The sequence below is a fragment of the Pseudorasbora parva genome, chromosome 21, assembly GCF_024679245.1.
Source record: "Pseudorasbora parva isolate DD20220531a chromosome 21, ASM2467924v1, whole genome shotgun sequence".
In the NCBI taxonomy this organism is placed as follows: Eukaryota; Metazoa; Chordata; class Actinopteri; order Cypriniformes; family Gobionidae; genus Pseudorasbora; species Pseudorasbora parva.
Window position 1 is genome coordinate 30,499,058 of NC_090192.1, and position 26,329 is coordinate 30,525,386.

At 38.4% G+C, this 26,329-nt stretch overlaps 1 protein-coding gene across 5 annotated transcripts in view; it reads left to right on the plus strand.

The window, feature by feature from the left end:
• rbfox3a (RNA binding fox-1 homolog 3a) overlaps positions 1-26,082 on the plus strand; it is a 526,601-nt gene extending 500,519 nt beyond the window's left edge. For 2 of the 5 annotated variants that reach the window (XM_067430371.1, XM_067430368.1), the window contains 3 exons: positions 2,499-2,563; positions 6,201-6,279; positions 8,456-8,725. In XM_067430371.1, the coding sequence (XP_067286472.1) occupies positions 2,499-2,563; positions 6,201-6,279; positions 8,456-8,500 (189 nt within the window). In that variant the 3' untranslated portion in view covers positions 8,501-8,725. Of the gene's footprint in view, positions 1-2,498; positions 2,564-6,200; positions 6,280-8,455; positions 8,727-22,474 lie in introns of those variants that run through there. The other 3 variants (XM_067430370.1, XM_067430367.1, XM_067430369.1) reach the window with 3 other exon arrangements.
• The last annotated feature ends 247 nt before the right edge of the window (positions 26,083-26,329 follow it).

Here is a 26,329-nt window from a genome sequence, read left to right on the forward strand (position 1 = left end):
CAAAATTGTGTTGTTGGGAAATATGTTGTTGTCTATTATGTAAATGACCACTGTACACACCCAAATCAAGTCTACTTAAAATGTATACCATGACAGGTCCTCAAATAGGCCTATTTAGCTCTGATAAGGTTGTGTGTAAAGCTCCTTAATCTAGACAGAGAAACACTAACAGTTGCTTGACTGAAAAAATAATAATTTGTAAATAAAATTATTCTCAAGCAATATTCTCATCAGTGTTCTGACAGTGATGACATATTTAAATCTAGCATATTGTGTGTTTGAGCCCATACATTAGCCTAGTGAAATACATATCCATATTTTCATGTCATTTGACAGTTTATTTTATTAAATATCAAATATATAAAAGTTGTGCATCATACCTGACAAACACTTTACAGTTGGTTTTATGACTGTAAGTCATTCTCTTCAAATGCTATTGAAATTAGAAACGTGTATACCAATGTCGTATGTAACTTTAGAGACGTCCACAAATTTGCGGAAATCGAACGTCCAACGTCAAGCCAACTTTATGCCAGTCACATCAGATGCGCTATGGTTCTTTGAAACTATTTTCACTGCTGAACTAGAACAAAAACAGTCAATCACTGTGTGATGAATGAATCTCCCACGTACATGACATGAGACATGTTCATCTCTACTTTGTTGTTTATGATCAAGAGTGCAGATTTCAGTGAGTGAGAGCGCGCTCTGACTAAAACTCCGGCGTTTTAGCGATGATTAATCTGAACGCCCTCTGATTAGACATTGCATTCATAAGCTCAATAGAATCATGTGTGATTGGTTATAATGGGCGATTATAACAGATACCTTTTGTTTCGAGACTACAATAAAATTCAACCCGCCAAAGTGGCTAGTGACTATGTTACACGCCACGGCTGAAATCCACCCGCAATGGTGGGTTGACGGGTGTCTGTCAAGCCCTGCATACAATAACAGCTTATAGTGGCCAGGCACTGTCAAGCTCTAAAAAAAGCACTGTTCAGACTTATGTTCAATATACAAAGGATTATAAACAAAAGATTGTTTAAAGGAAATTTTACATTTTATTCACCAGTAACGTTACAACATTATTTGTCTTGTAGTATCTCATAACTTAATGCCATAATGTGCTGGAGATTTTATGGTGCTTTTATGACAGACCGTGGTCATTATAAATGTCATTGTAATTTTTTTTCCATGTCCCACAAACAAAGAGCATACATGTTTGTAAGGACGTGATGCTATATAAATATCATATGTGGTTTATCTATCCCTTTAAATCCATCTGTGTGGTGAGCCGGAATTAAGAATCTGTATCTTCCAGAGAATCCATGTACACACTGATTTTTCTTCGACTCCAGTAGCTAAACATTTGATCTTAGCAGAGTAGCATCGGACATTAATCCCGAGCTGAAAAATAAATGAGAGCATCTATAATTCAGCGTGCAGTCCTGTATCTGCGATGCCTCAGTCCTGCACACGCTCTGGCACCGCGATTATTCACATAATGTACCAGTGATGTCAGCGAGCTGAAATAACAAAGAGCGGAGCTGCGTTTCATTAAAACAGACACTTCAATAAACACCCCAGCCACTTAGATACTCGCTCGCAGCCAGCAAATACATTCCCTGTTGTTTAAAGCTTGGCATGTTTTTAGTGTAAGCGTTCACAAAACATCACCCGGAGAAGACTAGCAGACAGTGCTCGGTTGTTGCAGCTAACAATCTTGGCTAATGTCATCTGATGCCGCTTACAACTCGGCTATTAATAGCTACCTTGAATGGAGCAATTAATAGCTTTGTCAGATGTCATCTAATGCTTATACAAGCAATATTTCGTGTTGTCTTGTGCCGTTCTCCAGCCACGGATGAGTACGTTGTGTGTGTCAAGACTGCTCCCCTGGGCACCGAGCCAGGGGACTCGTATTGGCCAGCCACATTAATTAAAAGGCCCCTTCAATAGCTTCAGCCAAATCTTCCATTTGGTTCATTCGCAGTAAGCAAACATTGACTGATTTTAATTGTTTATACCAGATTGCCACTTACCATGCTGATCGATAGTTGCCCGGCCCTGCCATTTCAATTGATGGGATTGATGCGCTCTGGAAAGACAAGCCGTTGGTTGCACCGCTATTGCTGCACTCAGCTTAGATAAGTGAAGACGCTCAGATGGTTCTCTTTCGGACTTGGGCTGTTAAGCATCTGTGCCGAGATCTATATGAAGAGCTAATGCAGTCAATCTGACAATTCCCCATTAAACAAAAAGGCTTCACAAAAAGCTGTATTGGCAAACTAAATACCACCTAAATCACTCAGTGCTGATTTTAGTGAGCATTGACAGGCCTTTTCAGCAGCACTCTTAAGGTTATAACTGAGCTTTTGGGATTCGCTGCATTGTTAATGTATGAACAGTCCAGTTGAATTTTGGTTCTAAAATTTCATGTCACTGATATCCTGCTGTTTGCATGTGTCTGACGGATACCCTTATGTAATTGACAGGGTGGCTATGCAGCATACAGATATGCCCAACCAGCCGCAGCAGCTGCAGCGGCCTACAGTGACAGGTAAGAGTCTTCTGTTAATTGGAATCACGATACTGAACTCACAATACGATATCATTGCAATATTCCAAAACATCTGGTAAAAGGCTAACAAAATATGAACTCTTTCACAGACTAGATATATTTAAAATAATGTAAGCCATTTTTTACTGGTAACGTAAGACACTTGGCATTACCAGGACACACAAATATTCCCCCATTGCATTATCATACATTATATATAGTAGTTTAGGGCTGTCTAATGATTAATCGTGATTAATCGCATCCAAAATAAAAGGTTGAGTTTACATAATATATGTTGGTGTACTGTGTCTAATTATTATGTATTTATAAATACACACACACGCATGTAAATATTTAAGAAAATTGTGTTATATTTATATAAAAAAATATTATATTATTTATATATAATATAAACTATATAAATACTGTATATATTATATATACACAGTATATATGACATTTGTTCTCAAATGTATACATACATGTGTGTGTATGCAAATATGCATAATAAATTATACACAGTACACCAACATACATTATGTAAACTACAATTTTTATTTTGGATGTAATTAATCGTGATTAATCATTTGACAGCCCTATAGTAGTTTAATGTCGTAATAACACTAAAATTTATTTTTAAAAAACTATTAAAAAAACTATTTAAAAAAAAGTAATTTTCATTTTAGGTGAACTATACACAATACAGATTGTCACTGTCCACGATACATATTTTATTGCGATACATTGTGACACGATATATATTGTTACACCCCTAGGATAAACACATTATCCATTGTATTTGAGTTCTGAAGTCTTCCCGGAAAAGTGTTTCGTCAGCTCTGAAAGCCCGGTTTGAGTTTACAGATCTACTCTCTCATTAAACTGGCTTAAATGAGATCATTTAGACATCCCTTCCCTATCTTTGATACACTCTCACCCTTTAAACTTAAATTCAACCTGAATTTCTGTAACCACTTAGCTTGCTCACTTCAGGCCACGGGGTTGAGTGTATGTGTGTGCGTGAAGACGAAGGTGGTGCAGGGTTGTCAGTAATTTATCCAGGACCTGTGGGGACCCTGTCAGGTTGGATCAGGCCAGGCACTGGTTTAATCTAGGCAAGATTGAGCGTGTCAGTGCCGATAAGGCACGGCCCTGCCTGCCAGCCTGAAGAGCCCAGATAATGTAAGATTTATCAGAGCCAAGCACAGATCCACATCAGAGCAGGTGACAAGACTGGCATTCCACCGCGCTTATTTCAGCCCCCTTCCTGCATCTCCTCTTTCACTCCAGCTCTCTTTTTCTCTCTCCACCTCTTTCTGCATCACTTGTCGTGCACCTCCTTGCTTTCACATAAGCCAGCTCTGCGCTTTGCACTCTAATTTGATATGTCATGGCGAAAGGGGTTTAAAAGTGTTTCAATGACACAGACTTTTGAACTGGCCTCTTAAAAGAGTGTTCATTCTGTCATCATGTACTCGCCCTCATGACTGACTTTATTCTGTAGAACATAAAAATATATATTTTTTTAATGTTTTTCTTTTCATGCAATGAAAATCAATGGGGTCCAAAACAGCATTAGGCCTTGTTATACATTGTGTGGAAAAAATATATATACATCTTTTAAAAAGAGCATAAGAGTCATACAGGTTTGGAATGACAGTAAGCAGTTTTGCAGTTACATTGCAATATCATTACATAATATTGCTTAAAGGTATAGTTCACCCCAAAAATGAAAATGTTCATCCTGTTGTTCCAAGATTGTATGACTTTTTGTTTTTGTTATTGTGGTTGAGCATGAAAAGAAGATATTTTGAGAAATGTTGCTGTTTTTTTGTTCATATAATGGAAGTAAATGGTCACCAGAACTGTTACCAACATTTTTAGTGTTCCAAAAAAAAAAGTAAGTAATTAATTTTGGGGTGAACTATCCCTTAATTATCACGTGGAGAGTGATTTTTTACAGATTTTTCACCCTTTTTAATATGGCTGAAACTAGCTATCCAGGTTTACTTTGGAATGGGTAATTCCCGCTGGCCTGGTTAAGCTGCAGGCTAAGTAGCCTGGCCCGGCTGGAGTGTTACAGGGATTCCCAGCAACCCTCGTCTGCACTGTCTGTCACAAGCAGTTAAAATCCCCTCTGCTCGGCTCTCTCACTCCACTGAGCTGGCCTGACCTTTGATGTTGTAATAATCCCGGACGACAAAAACCTGGTCAGATCCGATAGTATTTCCATATGTAATAGCATGTCTGGGCCCAGGATTTTCCCCCTCTCTCCTCTTTTCTCCTCTCTCAGTCTGTGCCCTCGGCACCCGGCTCGGCCTGCCTTATCTGCTCCCCGCAGGCCCTCATTTGCAAGCGTATGTTTGTAGGCAAAGTCAACAAATGAAGAAGGGAAGTGTTGGGGGTTAATAAATAAATAAAGGAAGAAGTAAGGCCCATCTTGGAGGAATTAGTTCCAAATCGGTACCAATGAAAAGAGTCAGAGAACGCCGCCGCCACCACCAGCCCTGTGCCTCTTTACAGTGCAGCCTGGGTAAACAAGAGAGGGCAAAGGAGCATGAAAAGGATAAAGAGAGCTGTGAACATAAACTCTCTGCCTCCTTCACTCGCTTTCTTTAATGCACACGCACAACAACACAAAATCCAAAGCATCCATGCATCTCTCTCCGTGCTGGGTCCTGCCTTTTCCGCAGTACCTTTAGAACTTTGTAACTTTTAAAATGTTAATTTGCTAATGTTGTAATTTAAAGAAGTTTTTCTATTAAATGTTTATTTATTGATTAAAATGTGATTATTTACACAGTAGCATGAAAAAACTGGATTCCTTACAAGGTGGAAATAAACGGCTGGTGTTTGCCATTAAATAGTGAGGCACTGGGAGTGTTTCTTTATATTTATATTTTAACCAACTTTTAAGATTATCATAAATATTTCTGGTGGATGATTTTATTAAGTAAGGCTTTTGTTAGTTGAAGGTATTTTACAAATTCTAATATGGGAAGGGGTTTTGAGAACAAGAAAAACAAATACACCGTGTTTTGTTTTTTTCTGAAACATTTTGATCGGATGAATGACGAAAATAAAGAAACACCTGGAAGATTTCTTAATAATAAAAAAATTATAATTCGATTCAAAAACTCAAAAACTCTCAAACCAAAAAAATGAAATTATTTTAAATACATTCCAATGTTCATTTAATTGTGATACTAACTAACGTAATTTTCCGACTTTAAAAAATGTCACTTTAACATTTCATCCAGTGTATGATGGTGACATGAAAATGTATTGCATTGTAGAAAAGACCCAGCAATGCTTTTCATTTCTTTTTCCTGTTTCTACTTTTCTTACTTTTTTTGCCTTGTCCCTCTCTGACCAATATAATTTTAACCACATGCTCATAAGATAAAAATACTTTTACTCCTAAACAATAACAGAGCACCTATCACTTTTAACACACTCTTACCTTTATATGGTGTATTTATGGCAAGGCAGTGATTGCATTTTAATCAGAAAGGAAGAAAGAAAGAGTGAGGATGGGTTTAGTGATAATGGATCTAGTTCAAATGAACAGCATTAACTGGAGCATACCATCTTCTTGAAGCTTCAGTGCTCCCTCTGTTTCTTCCTTTCCCTGTAGCTATGGCAGAGTCTATGCAACAGCAGACCCTTATCACCACACGATTGGACCTGCAGCCACGTACAGCGTGGGCACTATGGTGAGTCATGAAACATTCATCCATGCCCTAATGTTACACAGACCCAGGCACCCCAAAAACATACAAGGCAGAGCCCAGTGCAAGCATAATAATGCTGAAAGATTTCGCTGTACATTCTGTTAAATTTAACTGAATTATGAATATAATCATTTTAAATATAATGAAACTAATATTGAATGAAGCCTGTGCGTTGAGCTGGAGATATGTAGTTGGGGTGACTGAAGTCTTAAATTTTGTACATGAACATATTCAGGGTCCAAAATTACCAGCCATAAATTTACTACCCATGCAATTGTAGATAGATTGACAGACAGACACAGATAGATAGATAGATAGATAGATAGATAGATAGATAGATAGATAGATAGATAGATAGATAGATAGATAGATAGATAGATAGATAGATAGATAGATAGATAGATAGATAGATAGATAGATAGATAGATAGATAGATAGATAGATAGATAGATAGATAGATAGATAGATAGATAGATGTCTGATACATTCATGTGGAAACATTTTTAAGAATATGTGCATGCAAGTCGTGAAAGATGTTTCTTTAGTATATGATAGTAACTTTTTTAATTGAATTATTCACATACATATTAAAAAATGCAATGTTGCAAGCGGCCAACTGGCGAAGTGTTTTATTTACTCTCCAAGGCCATTTTGTTCTCACATTTGATGCTTGTAAAGTGTTAATTTTGGACCCTGTTTGCATTTGCAATAATAATGTCAGGAGTGTAGATATATGTTTACATATCCCGAGACCCATCAGCTGATATATGTGTATGTGACAGTTTGTCAAGATGGATCCTGGGCACTTTGTATCTCATTAAATGCAATGGGGAAACCCAGCATACTGACACCTGATTAGACCTTCCAAATGAGACGTTTTCCTCTGCATATCAGCATTCTCAATCTGATGTGGGGATCGTCGTCCTGTTAATGTTTGTTTTTAGCTAGCTTTTGCAGCTAACATCAAAGATGAAAAATTCTAAAACTCCTATCTGAACACAAAAAGAGAAAACTCTTTATGATTTGTTTTTTTGCGGCTGTTGGTCGGGACTTTTCTCAAGATTAACGACCATCAAGCTCGTGCAGCAGCGTGCCGAGGGAGATTAAAGAAAAGGCGAGAGATAGAGGGAGAACGACGGGGAAAAAAGAAAGAGAAAAAAAAGATTCCATCGCACCCACCTCCCCCTGCCCATGAGGCTTATTGGACAAACACTCTGCCTAAGACAAATGACTGGAATTTACCAAGTCGACATCCGTGTGATTCTCAAAACCGTACTATTCCCCGGTGCAGCTGCTAGCTAAAAGCTTTCATTAATTAAGACCATTTTTTTCCTCTTCATTTACTTAATTAAAACTGTGGCCTGTGTTGCTTTTTTGCCTCCTTTTCCCTTTTCTTTTTTTTCAAATTTTCCTCCCCTTCTCAAGACTTCAATTTGCCACTTTAAGGCATAGCAAATATCCTTTGGCGCTCCTCCGGTCGAACGAGGGCCGCAGGGGGGCCGAGGTGAGCACTCGGAGTTCTCAGCGATGCCACGGCTGAACCGGTTTGCGACTCAAACGAGCAGAACTCCTCTCAGTACTTGCACTGAGCCTGCTGAGAATGAAATGAATATCATTAAATCATATTTGACCAGCAGATCACAAGTTAAAAGTATTTAATAATGAGCCCCTCAGAGGGTTAGAAAAAAGTTAGTTTGCTTTGCTCTCTGTTAGAACAGAATTCATTCCACGTTTAAGGCGTGTGTATTTTGCACAGGGTCGGAGCCGAGGAGAACGGCCCATAGCGCCTTTGAAGTTTTTTGTGTTTGGCAAGAGCAGAGTGGGCACCACTGCGGTCCGGTTAAGGAGAGGTCTGAGAAAGCAGTGCGTGTTAGATGTCTCCAATCAGATCAACCTGAGGGCCAGCCATAATGGAGAGGTTCGATAAAGAGCGGCTGATGAAATACACCAGCAGGATTCAGCGGCCCGTTTCAGTCGCAACCCGGTTGAACCGCCAAACTCTGAACTCCGACACCCACCCGCCTTGAAATTCACACTGTAATTTCATTCCCGAATCCAAACGAGACGAAAGGGAGGAAAATTTCAAGTACTGTTCACCCCAAGGAATCTATTTAACACTGATTGGGTCCTTTTTGTTTTTTCATCTTTGATGTTGCAGGCTAGCCTTTACAGAGGAGGTTACAGTCGCTTCACACCCTACTAGAGAGAGAATCAATCCCCCGAGCAAACAAACAAACAAACAAACAAACAAAAGAACGCAAACAAAAAACAAACAACCCACCCACCTCCACCTTCAAGGTTCGCAAAGCGCGAACCTTCCCGAACAGTCCCATTTGGGCTAAAGCTCTGCTTATCGTCCTGCGGGTATCCAGCATTTCTGTTGCTTGGCTATTGATTTGGAATCTGTTTTGTTTGTATTGAAATGTGTGGTCCGGGAGGGGAGGGGCTGAGTGACAGAGAGGAGGGGGGCGGGGGGTGCTGTCCAATGAGTTTTCTCATTTAGTCCCGGCGTAGATTTATGGGCATGAGCTCAGCTGATTTATGTGGACAGGGAGCGGGCCAGGAAGTGAGTTTATTTGCCTTACTAAATGGCACAGCAATGAGCAACTAGAGCAAAACAACATCAGCGGCAGACTCACACACGTATATTTGCGGTCTTTGCATCGAAGGCCCCACTGAGCGCCCACTTATTAAAAGCGACGATGACCGCTATTACAATATGAAAAGAAAAAACTCTTTTTTTGCTTATGCTATATATAAACTACTAATATAGCCTTACTCTTTTTTTCTCCAGTAAATATCAAAAGGAAACAAATCTCTTATGGAGTCTATGATTGTTTACCAAAACTATATTGTAGTAGAGTTTAAACTGATAGATAGCATCATGGACCCATCATGAAGATGTTCAAGTAATTCTCTGTCACTCATACCCTTTTTCACTTTGACGTACTCTTATATAACTCAATGAATTTATTGTCTGTATGATTGCAAACTATGTCATTTTGGGCGACTGATGTCAAGATGTTTTTAATATTTGGTCAAAAGTATTCCATTGCCACAGATGGACTTAAAATACATTTTATGGGATTTTAGTATTATTTTGGTAGTAGTAGTATGGTAACACTTTACAATAAGTTCTGTCAGGACCACTATCGCATGGATAAGAGCAGGGAGAGCAGCAATACCTCCCTTAGGGTGAGCAGAACAGAACCAACGTGATGTATTGCAGATATCATTAATGATATTAAATGTACAAAGTAATTCAGGAATTTAGTCTGATTCAAGGGGAATTAGAATCACAAATCCTGACTGATGAGAGGAGGAGCTGGGGATGGAGGAGGGTAAATGAGCTCTGGATAAACGTGATAGCTGCTGATAATACTGAAGGAGTTTATATAATAATAATAATAATAATAATTCATTACATTTATATAGCACTTTTCTAGGCACTCAAAGCGCTTATGTATATGTATGCGAGCTTGACTAACGTGACCTGCCAGAACTGATGCTACACTGGATGTTTGGTTTCTTAACATAATTTAACTGCATAAGATAGTTTTAGAATACATCTACAGCATTTATTGATCTCTATTAATGTTAATCTTGACATTTACTATTACGTTTTTGTTGTATCTGTTAATATGAGACCCTGGACCACAGAACCAGTCATAAGTAGCACAGGTATATTTGTGGCAATAGCCAACAATACATTGTATGGGTCAAAATTATCGATTTTTCTTTTATGCCAAATATCATTACACTGTAAAATATTATTGTTGGTTTAACTTTAAAAAGTAAGTAACCTGGTTGCCTTAAAATGTTGAGTTTATTGAAATTAAAAAGTTGAGTTGATACAATGAAGGAAATTAGTTTAATAAATAGAAACTCAAAATATTATTGAATCTAAACCACATAAAAAATGTGATAAATCATGAAAATAGCACAATTTTGTTTCACTGCGTCATCACAACTAAAACACACAATTACACAATATATAAATAAAGGTTGTCGATTCTCAAAAATGTTCATTTTTAATTGCAATGAACTCAAAATTTTATGGCAACCAGGTAACTTATTTTTTAAATATGTTTTTACAGTGTAGGATATTAAGTAAAGATCATGGTCCAGGAAGATATTTTTTAAATGTCCTACCGTAATATATCCAAAAATGTATTATTAGTAGTAATATGCGTTGCTAAGGACTTCCTTTAGACAACTTTAAAGGCGATTTTCTCAATATTTGATTTTATTGCACCCTCAGATTCCAGATTTTCAAATAGTCGCATCTCGGGCCGCGATTGCATATCGCATCCTATCCTAACAAACCAAACGTAATGGAAATCTTATTTATTTAGTTTTCAGGTGATGTATAAATCTTAATTTCCAAATTGGCCCTTATGACTGTTTTGTGGTCCAGGGTCGCATATTGGTCACTGCACTGTGAACTAAAAGGAACATTATGGTTCGTATATGTAAAAATAAAAATGAATTTCTCATTGCTAGTTCATGTTAGTTAATTTATCTAATAATTAAGAAATGAGAACTTATTGTGAAGTGTTACCATGATGATAATAATAATAATAGGTTTTTATTCTAACAAAGCAATAAAATAAGCAAACCTGGTTGCATTTCTTATACATACATCTACTTATTATTTACAGGCAATAATAGCAAAATATCTAACAATGAAATAATCCTACAGCATGTATGATATCATGTTGATGTTTGCTTACAATTCATATTGTACAAACACGTCTGCCTGTATCAAAGCAAATATTCATGAAGGAATGCCCTCAGCAAGGTTTCCTTCAGTTTTAATCTGTTAGATGTCACATAAAGAGCGTACACTTAATCAAGGCCGCTTCTGCTGCTCAGAAGGCATTCTGTAAATAAACATAGTGCGGTAATGTGGAAAGAGAGAACACTTCCCCACTACACGGTCTATTGCACCCTCTAGCTGATGAGATGTCCAGAATCCCACTGCAACAACAGAGATGACAGGGGGAGCAATTACCGCTCATTGCTGAAATCTCCATCACGCTTATGTTAATATGGAAGACGCTGTCCGCTTGAAAATAACTTAATAAAATAATGTATCTAACAAAGATGCAGGGAAATAAAGAATCTGACTATAAGGACTGATCAATTTAAAATAAAAAGAAATCCACTACCCTTAGGAAACTGCACCCTTTGCAGAGAGTACCGCTTATGATGTTCTATACAACATGCTCCAGTATTGATTTGCTGCTGAGTTACGTGTTAAGCGCTGAGAGTATGCGACCTAGTCATAGATCTTCAAGACATTTTTAGTCAGGTCCAAAATGTATGTGAGGAAAGGCTAGCAGAATTCCTAATAGGAGCAGGAAGATTTAGGATATTGTGCAGAGAAACAATTAGAACAAGAGACTTCTCTAATCAGTTAATAATAAATATATACAACAACAAAAAATATGAGACCCTGGACCACAAAACCAGTCATAGGTCGCACTGGTATATTTGTAGGCAATAGCCAACAATACATTGTATAGGTCAAAATTATGATTTTTCTTTCATGCCAAAAATCATTAGGTATTAAGTAAAGATCATGTTCCATGAAGACATTTTGTAAATTTCCTACCATAATATATCAATGATGTATTATTATTAGTAATATGCATTGCTAAGGACTTCATTAGGACAACTTTCAAGGCAATTTTCTCAATATTTAGATTTTTTTGCAAATTCAGATTCCAGATTTTCTAATAGTTGAAACTCAGCCAAATATTGTCTTATCCTAACAAACCATCAACAATGGAAAGCTTAGATATTCAGCTATGACTATATCATTATGACTGGTTTTGTGGTCTACGGTCACATATTTGCACACACATATAAAAAATGTCTCCAAAATTTTGGGATCAGTACAATTTTTTATTTCTTACAAAAGATCTAGTATGCTCACTTATGCTTATTTAACAAAACATAATGTAAAAAAACTGAAATATGATTACAACTGTTTCCTATTGTAATATATTTAAACATATATTTTTTCCTGAGATGACAGCTGATTTGCGGCATCATTTCTCCAGTCTTCAGTGTCACGTGATCCCTCAGAAATCATGATTTGTCACTCAAGAAACTGTATTATTATCAATGTTTAAAACAGTTGTGCTACTTTGTTCATAAGAACAGCGCTTATTTGAAATAAAATCTTTTGTAACATTTACTAATGTCTTTACTATCACTTGTCATCAATGTAATGCATCCTTTCTGACTAAAAGTATTAATTTCTTCTTTTTTTATCATACTGATCCCAAACCTTTAAACGTTTGTATATACAATATACATTTTTTATAAATACAATAGAAATATATTTACCCTATATGTGGAATGATGCTTAAAAGCTCTCAGTGTAGTGATCTATTTTCATAAAGATCCAGCCTTTTGATCCCTAACGTTCTTTTCTCAATGGAGAAGCACTTGTGCACTATAAGGTGAGAGATTTTCCCCCAAGGTGACATTCCCCCGAGGCCCAACACTTTATACAGGACCTGCGATAAGACATGCCAGGCCTTTAGAGAAGAGAGAGAAGAAGAATGAGAAAGAAAGAGTTGAGGGTGGCAGTAATCCTCCCAGTGAAATAGGGCCTCCCCCGTTTCCTAGTTCCTCTGGACGTTGATCATGTCCTCGTGTCTCACACACACACACACACACACCCAGTAAATAGCAGCCTGCACCCCTCAAATGGAATTGTAAGGGTGGAGTTATAGAAGAAGGGGAAAGAAACCAGGCTAGAGAGGCAGCATCCAAAGTAATTTACTCCACAGATTAAAGATAACAGCATTGAGTCAATAACCACTGATCTCATTTGGAGATACACTAGGCCAGCCAGGAGCGTGGCACAGCCGTTCTGCTCAGTCTATTACCATAGCTGTTGTGGCTGCCTCTTCAGACACACCGTTCTCCCGTGAGTGTGAAATCACAGCAGCCTATTGTAAAACATAGATTAGATGCATTGCTTTTTTCCACCTTTGTAGGGAGAAATCTACAGCGCAACATAATATTTCACCTAAACGAATGTGTCCTTGTTCCCCTAGTGCTGCGTGCGGCTCACTGGGCTCTAGGAAAAAAGGGGGAAATGCACAAAGGCAGGACGTACTAGTCTGTACTAGCATTAGCTAAGCAACATTTTTTTATTTTAATATTGAATATGTACTAAGCTCTGCACATGACATGCAGGAAAAATATACGTATACCATGGTCATGAATTAACAATAGGTTCATGTGACTTGCTAATTACTAAATTTGGTGCACAATATAATCATTTTTCCCCTCGTTTTACTAAATCGTGACCACATTGTAATAATCGTTCCCTTGTTTTAGGTCAATTAAAACGAGAACAAATTAGTTCAACGTGGCTACGAAATGTATTTGTAAAAAAATTCTCCGCATGTCATGTAAATATGTTTTCACTTGGCAGAAGTGGACTTAAAAAAGGCCTTGTTTTCCTGAAATATTCAAGCTATTGTTTACCAGAAACCAAAATGCAAAGGCTCAGTGGTCCTCTGTGAGAATGGAATACCGGATTTAACATGCACTGTAAATAACATTGTGATTTTATTTAAGCTTATTTTTCTTTACATTTTTATTATGTCTGACTTTGAACAATGCGTTGTTGGTGTTTGAAAACGAAAAACAAGACAGGTGTGGCGTAGGAAAACATTGCCACTATTAATCCAGTACCTGTCCTGTAGACCCGTTCGCAATTTGGTGTTGGGGGAATTTCTCATTTGAACTGAGTTAGTGGGTCCCTAGACATGAAAAATCACAGAGGTGCTCGTCCGCCATAGTGCCACGAATGACGTAGTGGTCAAATCAAATATGGCCGCCGATGGATGATGATGAAAATCCAACTTCTATGTTTCTGAATGTATATACACATGTAATACCTCTATTTAGACTTCCTATTGTATGTGGAATTAATTTCTGATATTGTTATGACCATAATGGGTGAATTTTGACCTTTAACAGGCATGGTCAAGGTAATTTTCCTATTCAGAAGACCTTGGCCATAACTTGGCCATTATTAGGAATAAAAGCCAGATGCAATAAGTTTAATTCTACTAAATCTGACATTTAACATTCATTGCTAATATTTTTTTAACATTAAGGATCATCTTGTCATTGAAATATCAAGGTCAACATCATTTTTTATAAAAAAATATTTTTTTCTTTATAGTCACTTATTATTGTTTCCTTCAATTATTTGTTTTAATTATAACAAGACATGAAGAGAAGAAATGTAACAATTATAAACATCCTCTTTGAAGTTTTAGTTTAATTGGGTGTTAGTACAATGATAAACAACTGGGTGCAAATAAAACTATGTAGCAATAGCCTGACAAGATGTTGGGCCTAGGAACTTCCCATTGACAGGGCTCGATCTGAGAGGCGGGATAAACGGTTGTCTTTCAAATTCACTCTGCACGCAATAGGATAGAGCTACAACCAACCAGAGCAACAAAGAAGGTGAAGTGGAACTAGTTGATAGATTAAACTTTCGCTGTATCCGGTCGGCAAAACTCCGAACACATCTTCCTTTCTTAAGAATGATTTCAGTACCGTTCTTTTCTCAAAGAAAAGCTTAACTCTGAGTCTTCCAGAGTCGCGGCCAAAGCCAATTTGAAAGAACGCTGTTTGCCAGCTTCTTTGTTTACAAGTAGCACGCGGAACCTCCGCAACTCTGCTGTCATTATATTAAGCCCGCCCACCGACTCTATACACAATTTGATTGGCCTGACCAGAGTTTGTTTTTTACAGCTCACAATTCAACGAAGAGTTGCTAGACTACCCTGGCTGCAAATTAGCTTTGCTGCCGCTAGGGTGTGTCTAGAATTCTAAGCTAAAGAAGCAATAAAACTGATACAAATTACATCATATCAAATGAACTAAAAGTGCACCATATAGTCTGATTTCTCTCAAAGTGTACTGTATGTGTTCATGCATGTTAGTGGGATGGGTTTTTACAGGATGATTTTTCCATGGCAGAATATGGTGCATGAACTTCAGCAGCACAAAAGCCACATCGGCGATTGTCACACTTGCCTGCACACTTACTTAAGCCCCTTTCACACTGCACGTCGGACCCGCAATATTCCCGGAACATTGCCGGGTCGCCTTCTGTGTGAAAGCAACCACGTCCCGGGATTGATTACCGAATTCGACCCGGGTCGGGGACCTAGTAACATTGCGGTATTCGACCCAGGACGAACGCTGTGTGAACAAAAGCCGAAACTAATGCCGCAACGTGTACGTAGTTATCGTGCGACTCCTAGAGCTTGTTTTTTCAATAACACAACCCTGCAGTGCCAGAAGAGCTCGTTGGTGTTTTAAACGCAGAGTGTTCGTATACAAAAGAAACTAAAATTAAACAAGCAGAAATGTGTGCAAACTGGACACAAGTCGAGACCACGGAGCTCCTTACTATCCGCGCTGAAGCGGAGATCGCTCGCCATTATACGTCACATCAGGATGTCACGTGTCAACTCGACCCGGGACCGTTAAGCGTTGTGTGTGAAAGCGCACATATTACGGCATTTCGCTGGCAGTGTGAATGGGCCAAATCTAGCGGCCCGGGAACAAATGCCGGGTCGCATTATCCGTGTATTTGCCGAAATCGCAGTGTGAAAGGGGCTTTACTGTGAGCAGACTTCGTGGTATGGGCTTCAGACATTTTGATGGCAGGGGTGTGCCAAAGTTGCAAGCAAGTGGCATGTCGTATGAACCAGAAAAGCCCCTCGTTGGATGTGGCCTCTGATCCCACTACTTGTGGAAGGGAGAGCATCAATTCCAGAACTTCCTCTGGTGTAGATTTCTATCCTGAAATCATCAAATGTCTTAGCTGCATCTTGCTCTGTCAAGGTGTCTGCCTCTTCAAAGTTGGCTAAGTATTGCACTGGGTCAGAAGCCATAGCAGCAAGTTTAGTCCCCATGTTGCTCATACAGTCATCTCCAGTCAGAATATGTCCTTTAACCACTGTCTTTGTCAGTGACGCATCAAGATGATAGCATGCTCACTGTTGATCAATTGGTGCGATGCTCAATAGTGAGATGAAGTGAGAAGTATCTTTTGATACTCCTGGTAAAATACAAGAAAAGTTAAATCTTGTCCTCTTATTTTTTGTGAACTCTGTCCAGTATTGTATACACAATACACAGTATAAGGGCAGACTATAAATTTAGTTAGTTCGCATGTACATGTCTTTTGAGATTCGTTAAAATAGGAAAATGACTATGACCATGCCATTTGGGGGGGGGGGGGGGGGGGTGAAATGCTGTTTCATGCATACTGAGCTTTCCACTGTTAAAGACTTGGATTCCCATCCTAAACATAGACAAAGTTTCAAAAAATAATGTTGGACGTTTGATGGAGTATTTCTGTGTTAAAAATACTCCTTCCGATTTCTCACAAGTTTCGGAGAGTTTTTTTCGGGTATGGCTCGGCTTGACGTGGACAGAGCGGAAGGTCCTTGTATGGGCCGTACGGGCTCTTCTCCCGGTAGGGTGAGCGCGCGTGATTAGAGCGAGAGAGGAAATGCACGCCCATAAACACTCCACGCTGCGCTCCACTTTATTCCTACGGGTGACGTCAAGCGACTTCAACGCTTCAGCACAGCATTCTGGGAAGGCAGCGCTGCATTTGAACCGATTTGAACGCAGAAATGACGGGAAGCTTCACAACATATCTTCAGTCGCGTCTCAAAGTGGATCTCCACGGTCACTGCTGTCAGGACTTCACCAAATCATACCAAAGAAGTGTGTTTCTGACGGAGCGGTCCCAGTGATAAAGGTTCGGTCCTGCTTTGGAAGCAGCCGGTGAGTAAAACTGCTTCAAATGTCTGTGCTGTCGGCTATCGTCGCGTGAGTAAACATCAGTAAACGACACAATCGCGTGCTTCGTCATTCAAATGCGCTAACGGACTCCATTGTTGTTCTATGTATAACGTTACACTAGTCTGACGTGCAAAACCGTTTTGCTTGCTACTGCTAAGGTTTAGTCGCATACAATAGTCCATAAACCGAATCAAACTGCGAGTAAACACACACAAATCCTGCTGTTAATTTTTCTCCTGTTTAATTTATTTCAGCCTCAGATTTGATTCTGGATCATTATCTGTATTAGCTGAGATAGCGATGGGTTTCTCCACACTTGAGGACGTCACCGCTTTGTCCGCTCTCGTCTTTCTTTAGCTCCGCCCACACGATACGCCTCCAGGCGCTCGGTTTTTTCCGGAAAGACTCGGTACAGCCCATATTTCTTTTATAAATATAATAAAACTAAAGACTTTTCGGAGATATGAAGGATGCAATACTACTCTATAGGTACTCAAGACTGACATGAGATTGACTGAAACTGAGTGTTTCACCCCCCCTTTAAGGTCAAAATCACCCAATATGGTCATATCAATAGCAGAAATGAATTCCACATACCATAATTAGTCAAAATAGAGGTATTACATGTGTATAAACATTCAGAAACAAATATGTTGGATTTTCATCGTCATCCGATGGCGGCCATATTTGATTTGACCACTACGTCATTCGTGGCACTATGGCGGACGAGCACCTCTGTGATTTTTCATGTCTAGGGACCCACTAACTCAGTTCAAATGAGAAATTCCCCCAACACCAAATTGCGAACGGGTCTACAGGCCAGGTCCAGGATTATATGTGTTAAACATACAAAGTACAAAGTCCTTTCTTTTATAAACTTATTATACACCATTAAGAATATAACGTGGTGACATTTTTATATAATAGAATATAATAGGCTTTAAATCCAAATTGTTTATACCTTTTCTGAGGAGAGGAGAGAGCATATTATGTCCAGATGTGAGTCAATAACTCTGTGCTGTGTGTTGTTAAGCTATTTAAATTTATGTCCTTTTTTCCTAACATCGGGAAGGTATTTACGCTGCCCTCTGACCTCGGTTTAATTTATGTGGAAGACACAATTTTAATTGACTCTCTTGCATTCACATTTTCTGAAGTGGCTTTACTCCGAGTGCTCATTTACGAGCCTTTTCGAAATGAAATATTCATTGTGTTCGGTGCTTCCAACCCCGTGTTTTGTTAGTCCTAAAAAGTGGCAAAACGATAGGTTTAGTTTGACCGTATAAACCACGCTTCCTCTTGGTAAATATCTATGCAGAAATCCGATTGAGTTAATTCATGCAAAAGACTATCATATTCTCGACTAAGGCATTTCCATCTCTATTTCAGACAATTAAACTAATCAAGCGACTATATTAGGACTCAATCACCCATTTATTTAATTCCAGCATTTAGGCAGAGAGAGAAAACACCGTGCTGAGCATGAAATGACTGCTGAGGAGACAGTTTGCAGTCGTCTAAATGAATGTGTGAGCTTGCAGATTGACAAGATGGAAGTCTCCGTCTTGCATGGACGCCGCAGTGGGCCATTAAAAGATTGCCTGTTTAATTAGCTCTGTTAATGCAGTGATTTGTAAGATGGCACCCTGGGCCAGGGGCCAGTCCACATAGCAATTTTCATCTCTCTCAATTTGATGACACAAATGTGAATTCACGGAGAGATCTGTTTGACGGTGCAAACAGGATTAAACTGGAAGCGAAAAACTTTTTTATAATACAATTGTTTAGTTCACATGCGCTATTCAATGGCATAGAATGATGTCAATAATAGATCCAGACTGAGTCACACTGGACGATAACGCAGTTTAACATTATATCTGCTGTTACCTCATTAACTTTCTGTCATTTAAAATTGTGTCTATTCCATGTGCTGTGTCATTGTGCAATTTTCTTCTGTCAGGGGATTTTTAGAAAATGTTTTTTTTAAAGCAAAAACTGTACTCTTTGTACATAATACTATACATATATATACATATATATATATAAAAATATATGTGAGCACATATCGCAGTCATCTTTTGTATGTATAACCCGTAGTATTAAATGTGTTCTTGCTGTCCGTTTCATGTAGGCTTACATTGTGAAAGTTGCAGCTTATATGAATCGCGTCATCTGTTAAAATCCAACTGGCACATTCTGCTCTCGCTTAGCCATTTGTTTTTGGACTTCAAGATTCAGTAGGTAAAGCTATGTACATAAAAGAGTACTTAAGCAATTTTTGTGTCTAAATAAAAGGAAAATTATAACTCTCTGGGTTTAGTTTTTTTTTCTGTTTTGCTAGACTGGATGCAAATGGATGTTGATTTAGAAATATTTTTCAAAGTAAGTGTTTTATGCAAACACTACCGTTCAAAAATGTGGGAGTTTTTGAAAGATGTCTCAACAAGGTTGTGTTTATTTGATCAAAAATACAGTAAAAACCGATGTGTTGTGAAATATTATTTAAAAATGTTTTAAATAACTGTTTGATTTTTAATATATTTTAATATGTAATTTATACTCGTGATGTTTAATCTGAATTGCTCAAGAAACATGTTATTATCAATGTTGAAAACAGTTGTGCGAATAATCCTATATATATATATATATATATATATATATATATATATATATATATATATATATATATATATATATAGGATTATTTGATGAATGGAAAGTTCAAGAGAATATAAATCTTTAAAAAACAAAGCTGCCTCTTTTTCTCAGTGTGGGTTTATATCTAATTTTTCCCCTCAGAATTGGACTTTATAACTCGCAATTGAAAGGTTATATCTCATATTTCTGAGAAAGGTAGTCAGAATTGTGAAATATAAAGTCAGAATTTTGAAATATAAAGTCAAAATTGCAAGATATAAATGCCATTGCAACAAAAAAAATTTGTATCTCACAATTCTGACTATAACTCACAATTCTGACTTTATATCTCACCATTCAGACTTTATGACTCACAATAATTCTGACTTTATATCTCTCAATTCTGACCCCAAACCTTTGAACGGTTGTGTGTGTACATTAGTATTTTAATTGTTTTACATTTATTATAATTTTTTATTTCACTGTATTTTTTAAATATCTAGTATTTTTACATTCTATCAGTTTGGTCTATTAAAGGGTTAGTTCACCCAAAAATGAAAATTATTTCATTAATTACTCACCCTCATGTCATTGGACACCCGTAAGACCTTCGTTCATCTTCGGAACACAAATGAAGATATTTTAGTTGAAAGCTGAAGACTTAGAAAGGCTTCAGAAAGGCCTCCATTGGCATTCAGTACATTCCCACTCACAAGACCCATAAAGGCACTAAAGACGTTGAGACAAAGTCCATCGCACTACAGTGGCTCTACAATAATTTTACAATGCGACGAAAATAGATATTGTGCGCACAAAAATCTAAATAACGACTTTGTCCACCAAGCTATTGACATATTCTTGCGCATCCGTCGAGTTCATGACGCAGATCCGCCATTCATCATACATGACCCGGAAGTGGAGGAGCGCCGCTATCGTGTGAGTTCACATTTGAGACTTACACGGAAGACAATAACTTGCCGGATAAAGTCATTATTTAGATTTTTTGCGCACAAAAACTATTTTTGTCGCATTGTATAATCGTCGCTAATTATTGTACAGCCACTGTAGTGAGATGGACTTTGTATCGACGTCTTTAGTGCCTTTATTGGTCTTGTGAGTGGGAATGTACTGAATGCCAATGGAGGCCTTTCTGAAGCCTATCTCAGCCATCAGCTTTCAAAAAAAATCTTCATTTGTGTTCCGAAGATGAACATCTTACGAGTGTCCAACGATGTAAGTAATGATTGAAATAAATTTCATTTTTGGGTGAACTAACCCTTTAAGTAGTGAAAAGGACTTGAATAAGATGTTCAAAAGGTGGCAGAATCGTGTTACCAGTGTTTTTGGCTTTCATCAACATGGCTGCCCACCAACAGTTTTACATCTCCCTCAGTCGATTTCTGTTCATGTTTGTCAAGCAAAAACTTGAGGATCCCATGTCTGCTCTAAAGATATTACGCCCCGAGCAGAGAACAGAGACCCATCATTGGGCATGATCAGTATGCCGGAGCACATCTGTGCGCTCCTCCAGGGATGGATGAAGAACTACAAAGTCATGTTAAAATTAAAGTCAGCTCGCTCCCTCTTCTGAGGCTCCTCCACACGGCACCACATCTCCCTGAATTAGAGAGCTTCTGTCGGGATGAGAGCCCCCAGGACACCCCGGAATCTCCTCCTCCTCCTCTCTGCTTTTCTCTTCCTGTCCGGTGGACGTCTTCCCAGCTTCGGTTTTGAACATCCTCCTCAGACCACAACGATGTCGCAGAGCCTGTGATCAACCCCATTCCGTCATTAGGCCTATGCTTAACATTTAGCGGAGGCTCTCCCCGCGGAGCCCTATTTTCACTTCAGTTACTCTAATCCAGGATTTGGGAGATAAATCCACAATGTGTGTTTAGCGTTGCACCCAAGGATTGTTTCTGATATTGAGCCGGTGCATGGAAGATAATGTAATCAGAATATATTTTCCTGCTATACATGATTTGCATTTTTATTGTGTAATTAGTTTCTTTAAGATCATGCAAGTCCAAAAGTCTAAGATCAAATTGACTATCTGGGATTCAGAATGTAATTTAAACCTGGGAATAAAGGGGAAGGATTTAGAAAAAATGTAAAACTAACATTTGCGATTAAATTATGGTGTAAAATTAATGAGAAATATTTCAGATTCTGCACTATTTCTAGGCCACTATTGTATCACTGATCAGGTGGATCATCAGGTTTTTATGGTATTTGATTATTATTTCATATTTTTCAGTAGATTTTTTTCCTTCGTATTGTTATGCTGATAAAATAATAATAAAAATATATTCTTGTAATTATTGCTATTATTATTATTATCATCATCATTTCATAGGATTTTTAGTTGAATTTCTTTCAAATCATTATGTTTATAATATAATTTGGTATGGAAAAAAGTATTTTTTATTCATAATTATATTTCATAGGAATTATTCAATTGAGTTTTCCTTCAAATTGCCATGCTTATAATATAATTTGAAATGGAAATTTCCTAAATCATAAAAATGTAAAACTGTAAAACATTTTTTCTAATGGTCTCCTGACTTTTGGACCCCACTGTATGTCCATGTTAAACATTCTGCATTCTGTTCAACAGGTTACAATGCAGATGAACTCATATTTTCTCTTTTCTCTTTTGCATTTCTAGTAAATATAAAGAAAGAAGACAGTGAAGAAGAGCATCAGCTAAAAAGGAACAAAAAGGATAAAGGAAGAAAAATGTCAATGAAAAAAAAAACACACAAAAAGAAGTTAAGAGGAAATCCTTACACCGAGGCTGTCAGGAGAAGGCATTATATATCTCTGTAGGGACGAGAGACTGACGCAGCCAAGCTGTGGATGAAAAAAGGGGTTAGCTTTCACCTGGGACAGCCTTTCAGGTGGAGGAGAAGAGGAGAGGTCATCATAAAACTTTTTATTTTTCTAAACTTTTTTAAGTTTATGGTTTCAAAAAGATGAAAAAGATGAGTGTATATATCTATATAGCGATATATATGTATGTATAAATATGTTACAAAAAAGAAGTGAAGAAAAAAAAATAGTACAAATAGTGCAAATAGCAACAGAGTGATCAATTAGGGCTGTAGGAGGGGGGGAGGGGGTTGTACCCGTTGGTCCTTCACACCCCCCAGCCCCCCTCCCACCGCACGCAGACCTCCTTGTCCGGCCTGCGCGAGGAGGCCGGGCAGAGAGGCTGAAGGCCCGCCAGACACGATTCCATGTGGCCCCTCTTCATCCAAAGCCCTTGAATATATGGCACAGCTGGGTCTTCCATCAGTATGTTTTTGTCGTGGGTTGAACTGCATCGCTACCTTGGGGAAAAGACTTAGTCGCTAACACGGGGCAGCGATCTTCTCAAAGCTTAAAAACGAAAGCAGACGAACTTGCATGGGACTCTAAGATACTGTACATCAGGTTGCTATTCAGGTGTCGCATCGAATGGGACAAGAGAAGACACTGTAAATAAACCACCAGATCCGAAGTAGGGAATGCGCTGTCATCCCGCTGTTTGTAGCACAATACGAAATGGCCCGCCGGCAGGTTTTACTGGGATGTGTGCGTGTGCGTGCGTTCTTGTGTGCGAGCGGTTACGGGCGGAAGGGGGCTTTATAGAGTTGTGTTGGGTCGCGATCATGTGGCCCCGGAGCCCAGGGCTACCAAAAAGCATTTCATTGTAGTGTTGTGGAGGTGGCCGTGCTGTGTAGTAAACACTTTTGTATGTGGTGTCATGAGGCTACAAATTAAGAAAATTGGAGCTGTCTTCTCGGTATTGTCACGGGAGTTTCACTATCCATCTTGAAAATGGGCTCCTGCCCGCTGCAAGGTGGAGACGACATGCCAGTTAAGTCATAGGGTTGCGAGCAAAGTTTTATTAAAAATCGATTACCTTTATACTTCTAATGAGCTCCATTTCAGTGACACATCCTTATATATTTAAACGTTGTACTAATTACATGCTGCTCAGCGTGGTCAAACGTCGATTGTAGCCATTTACTAATGTTGTATTATTGTATTACCAGTATGAAAAACATTTATATATGGATATATCTATTTGTGACTTTGCGACCCTTCAAGAGGATTGTACCTTTTTTTGTTTCTCGATGGTGGTCCAGGTTTATTTTCGGCGACGATTTATGCAAGTACTGAGAGATTTTCACTTGTGTGGCATTGTTTCTGTTGTCTGTATATTTGGTTCAGCTATTGAATGTAATTCAACTTTTTATGTACGTGTCTTTGTTTTTTAAGCAGTACTTTGTAAATGTGTGGACACGGTAAAGCAAGTCTTCGTTTTGAAGCCAAACCCGACGGAGATACTGTACGGTCAAGCTGACAACAGGAGCACTCCAGCTGGCCGACGGACGGACATTATCATGACCCTGCAGGACAATGGCAGAAAGACATAAAGCGACTTTGTTGGCTTTTATCATAAGCCACTTCTTTCTTTTATTCTTTTTTTCTCTCTTTATGCAAAGAGACTGTCATAGGGTTTGTCACTCTGTAATCGAGGTTGAAAACGGCAGGATGTTATCATGGGAAAGAAATGTGCTGTGCTTCGTTTGGTGACATCTAGATTTATTGGTTTTATTCAGGTCAACATTTTCATTTTAACAGGACTGAATCAACCTGACTGCGTTAGGTTATGTAGACAAAAGCAAATGGGTCAGATCTTCAAAATAACAACTGCACGTTTTCACACTCAGTGAGAAGGAATGGTACATTTAATAGATAGCCCACCTCTACAGACAGCATTCCCAAGCTTTGCAAAATCATGCGCTTCCTCGGACTCAGGTGTTACATGACAGAACTGATGTGTTCCCTTCCATAGGTAATGATGCTACTCTTCCTTGCTGCATTTTTCCTCTCAGAACAAAACTTTATTTTCTACAAAGCTGGTGACTCCTATCTCAGCGACTGTACTACTTTGTTACCCGAAGGATCATCGGAGACAGTTCGCCGGGTCAGATGTGAAAGTTAGCTACGGGAACTTTGCAGAAGACGCGTCGCTTCAGGGACTCTAAAAACCGAGTGGCGGATTCTGCTCTGGAAAAGATTGCGACTAAACAACCTAACAAAAAGATGTCAATTCTACAGAGATCCGAGACCTCTGGGTTTATTTCATTGCTTTAGTCCGTATGAGACATTACTTGTTTACATGTCCTGGTTTTTTCGACCCTGCTGTGAGGTATATATGTCAGCTTTTGCACTGTATTCTTTGGCTTGTTGTCTTCCTTCTACTCTCTGTTTCCTCTCCAACAGCCCATTAACCTGAGCACCAAAGTCATTCGCCGTCTTCCTCGACCCAAAGCAGAGAACCAATGCAAACTGTAGTCTGCTTATAGTCTGTCGTCAGAACTACGATGAAACTCAAGCGCATGTATCTGCCACTTGTTCCTTCATCCCAAACGTCCTCCAAACCTACACTGGTCGCCTGCTCTAGATATTAGGGCAGGTATGAGACCAGCTATGCAGCTCACCTGTGTCTGCACAGTTCCCTTGAACTTCATTCAAACACAGTCAAGCCAATGGAAATGACTAACTTATCTTGGCAATTGCTTTTCCCAACGCGAAAAAGGAAAAAATGAACTCCTGCCAACCTGATTTTCCTCATCGTCATTGCCAGATCCCCGAAGCACAAGAGTTTGAATGGAAGTCAAGTTAGTTGTCTCAGTGATAGTTACCTTCCATGTAGCGTGGATGTGTGTGCGTGTGTGCGTGTGCGCGCATTATGTACTGTATGTGTGTGTGTGTGTGTGTGTGTGTGTGTGTGTGCGTGCGTGCTTCCAGCCCCTTTGTTTTCTACTGAAAATATACAAAAGCTACTTCCTCTGTCATCTCAATATAAAATGTATTATATTAAAGGTTCTCTTCATGTGCAACATGAGCTCAACGCAACAAATCTATCATTTGGGTTTTTCTTTTGTTTGGTTTCATTTTCTTTCATTGTTTTTTTTATTTATTTTTTAAACATTTTGAAGTTGTTCCAAATACGTAAATGTGGGGAGGGGGGAGGGGACTAAAGAAAAAAAGAAACCAATATAAAGTATTCTATTTAAAATGAAATGACGAAACTTCTGCTGTCCTGGATCTGTACTCTAAATTTCAGTTTTCTTTCTGTATGCATCCAATGTGCTTCAAACAACCAGTACTGTTTATTAATGAAATCATTATATTATTATGATTATGATTATTATTATTACTATCATGATTAATATGGTTATAAATAAATATTTCTTTCTTCAATAACAGAGACTCAAATCTCTGAGCTTGTCATGAGGCTTCTGAATTATGTGGGCACTGCACTGCATGTACACTGAACATACTTTATATAACGGTAAAATATACACACTTACTCGCTGTACTACTCCATTCTGATTGGTCGACCATACATTGTCCTGTCCTATAAGAAATAGGATGGTTTAGTTGCATATGATGTGTGATAGCACTTTAATGCATGTTTCTGTTTTTTACTTGAAGGCTACATAAAACATTCATAAATCAAAAA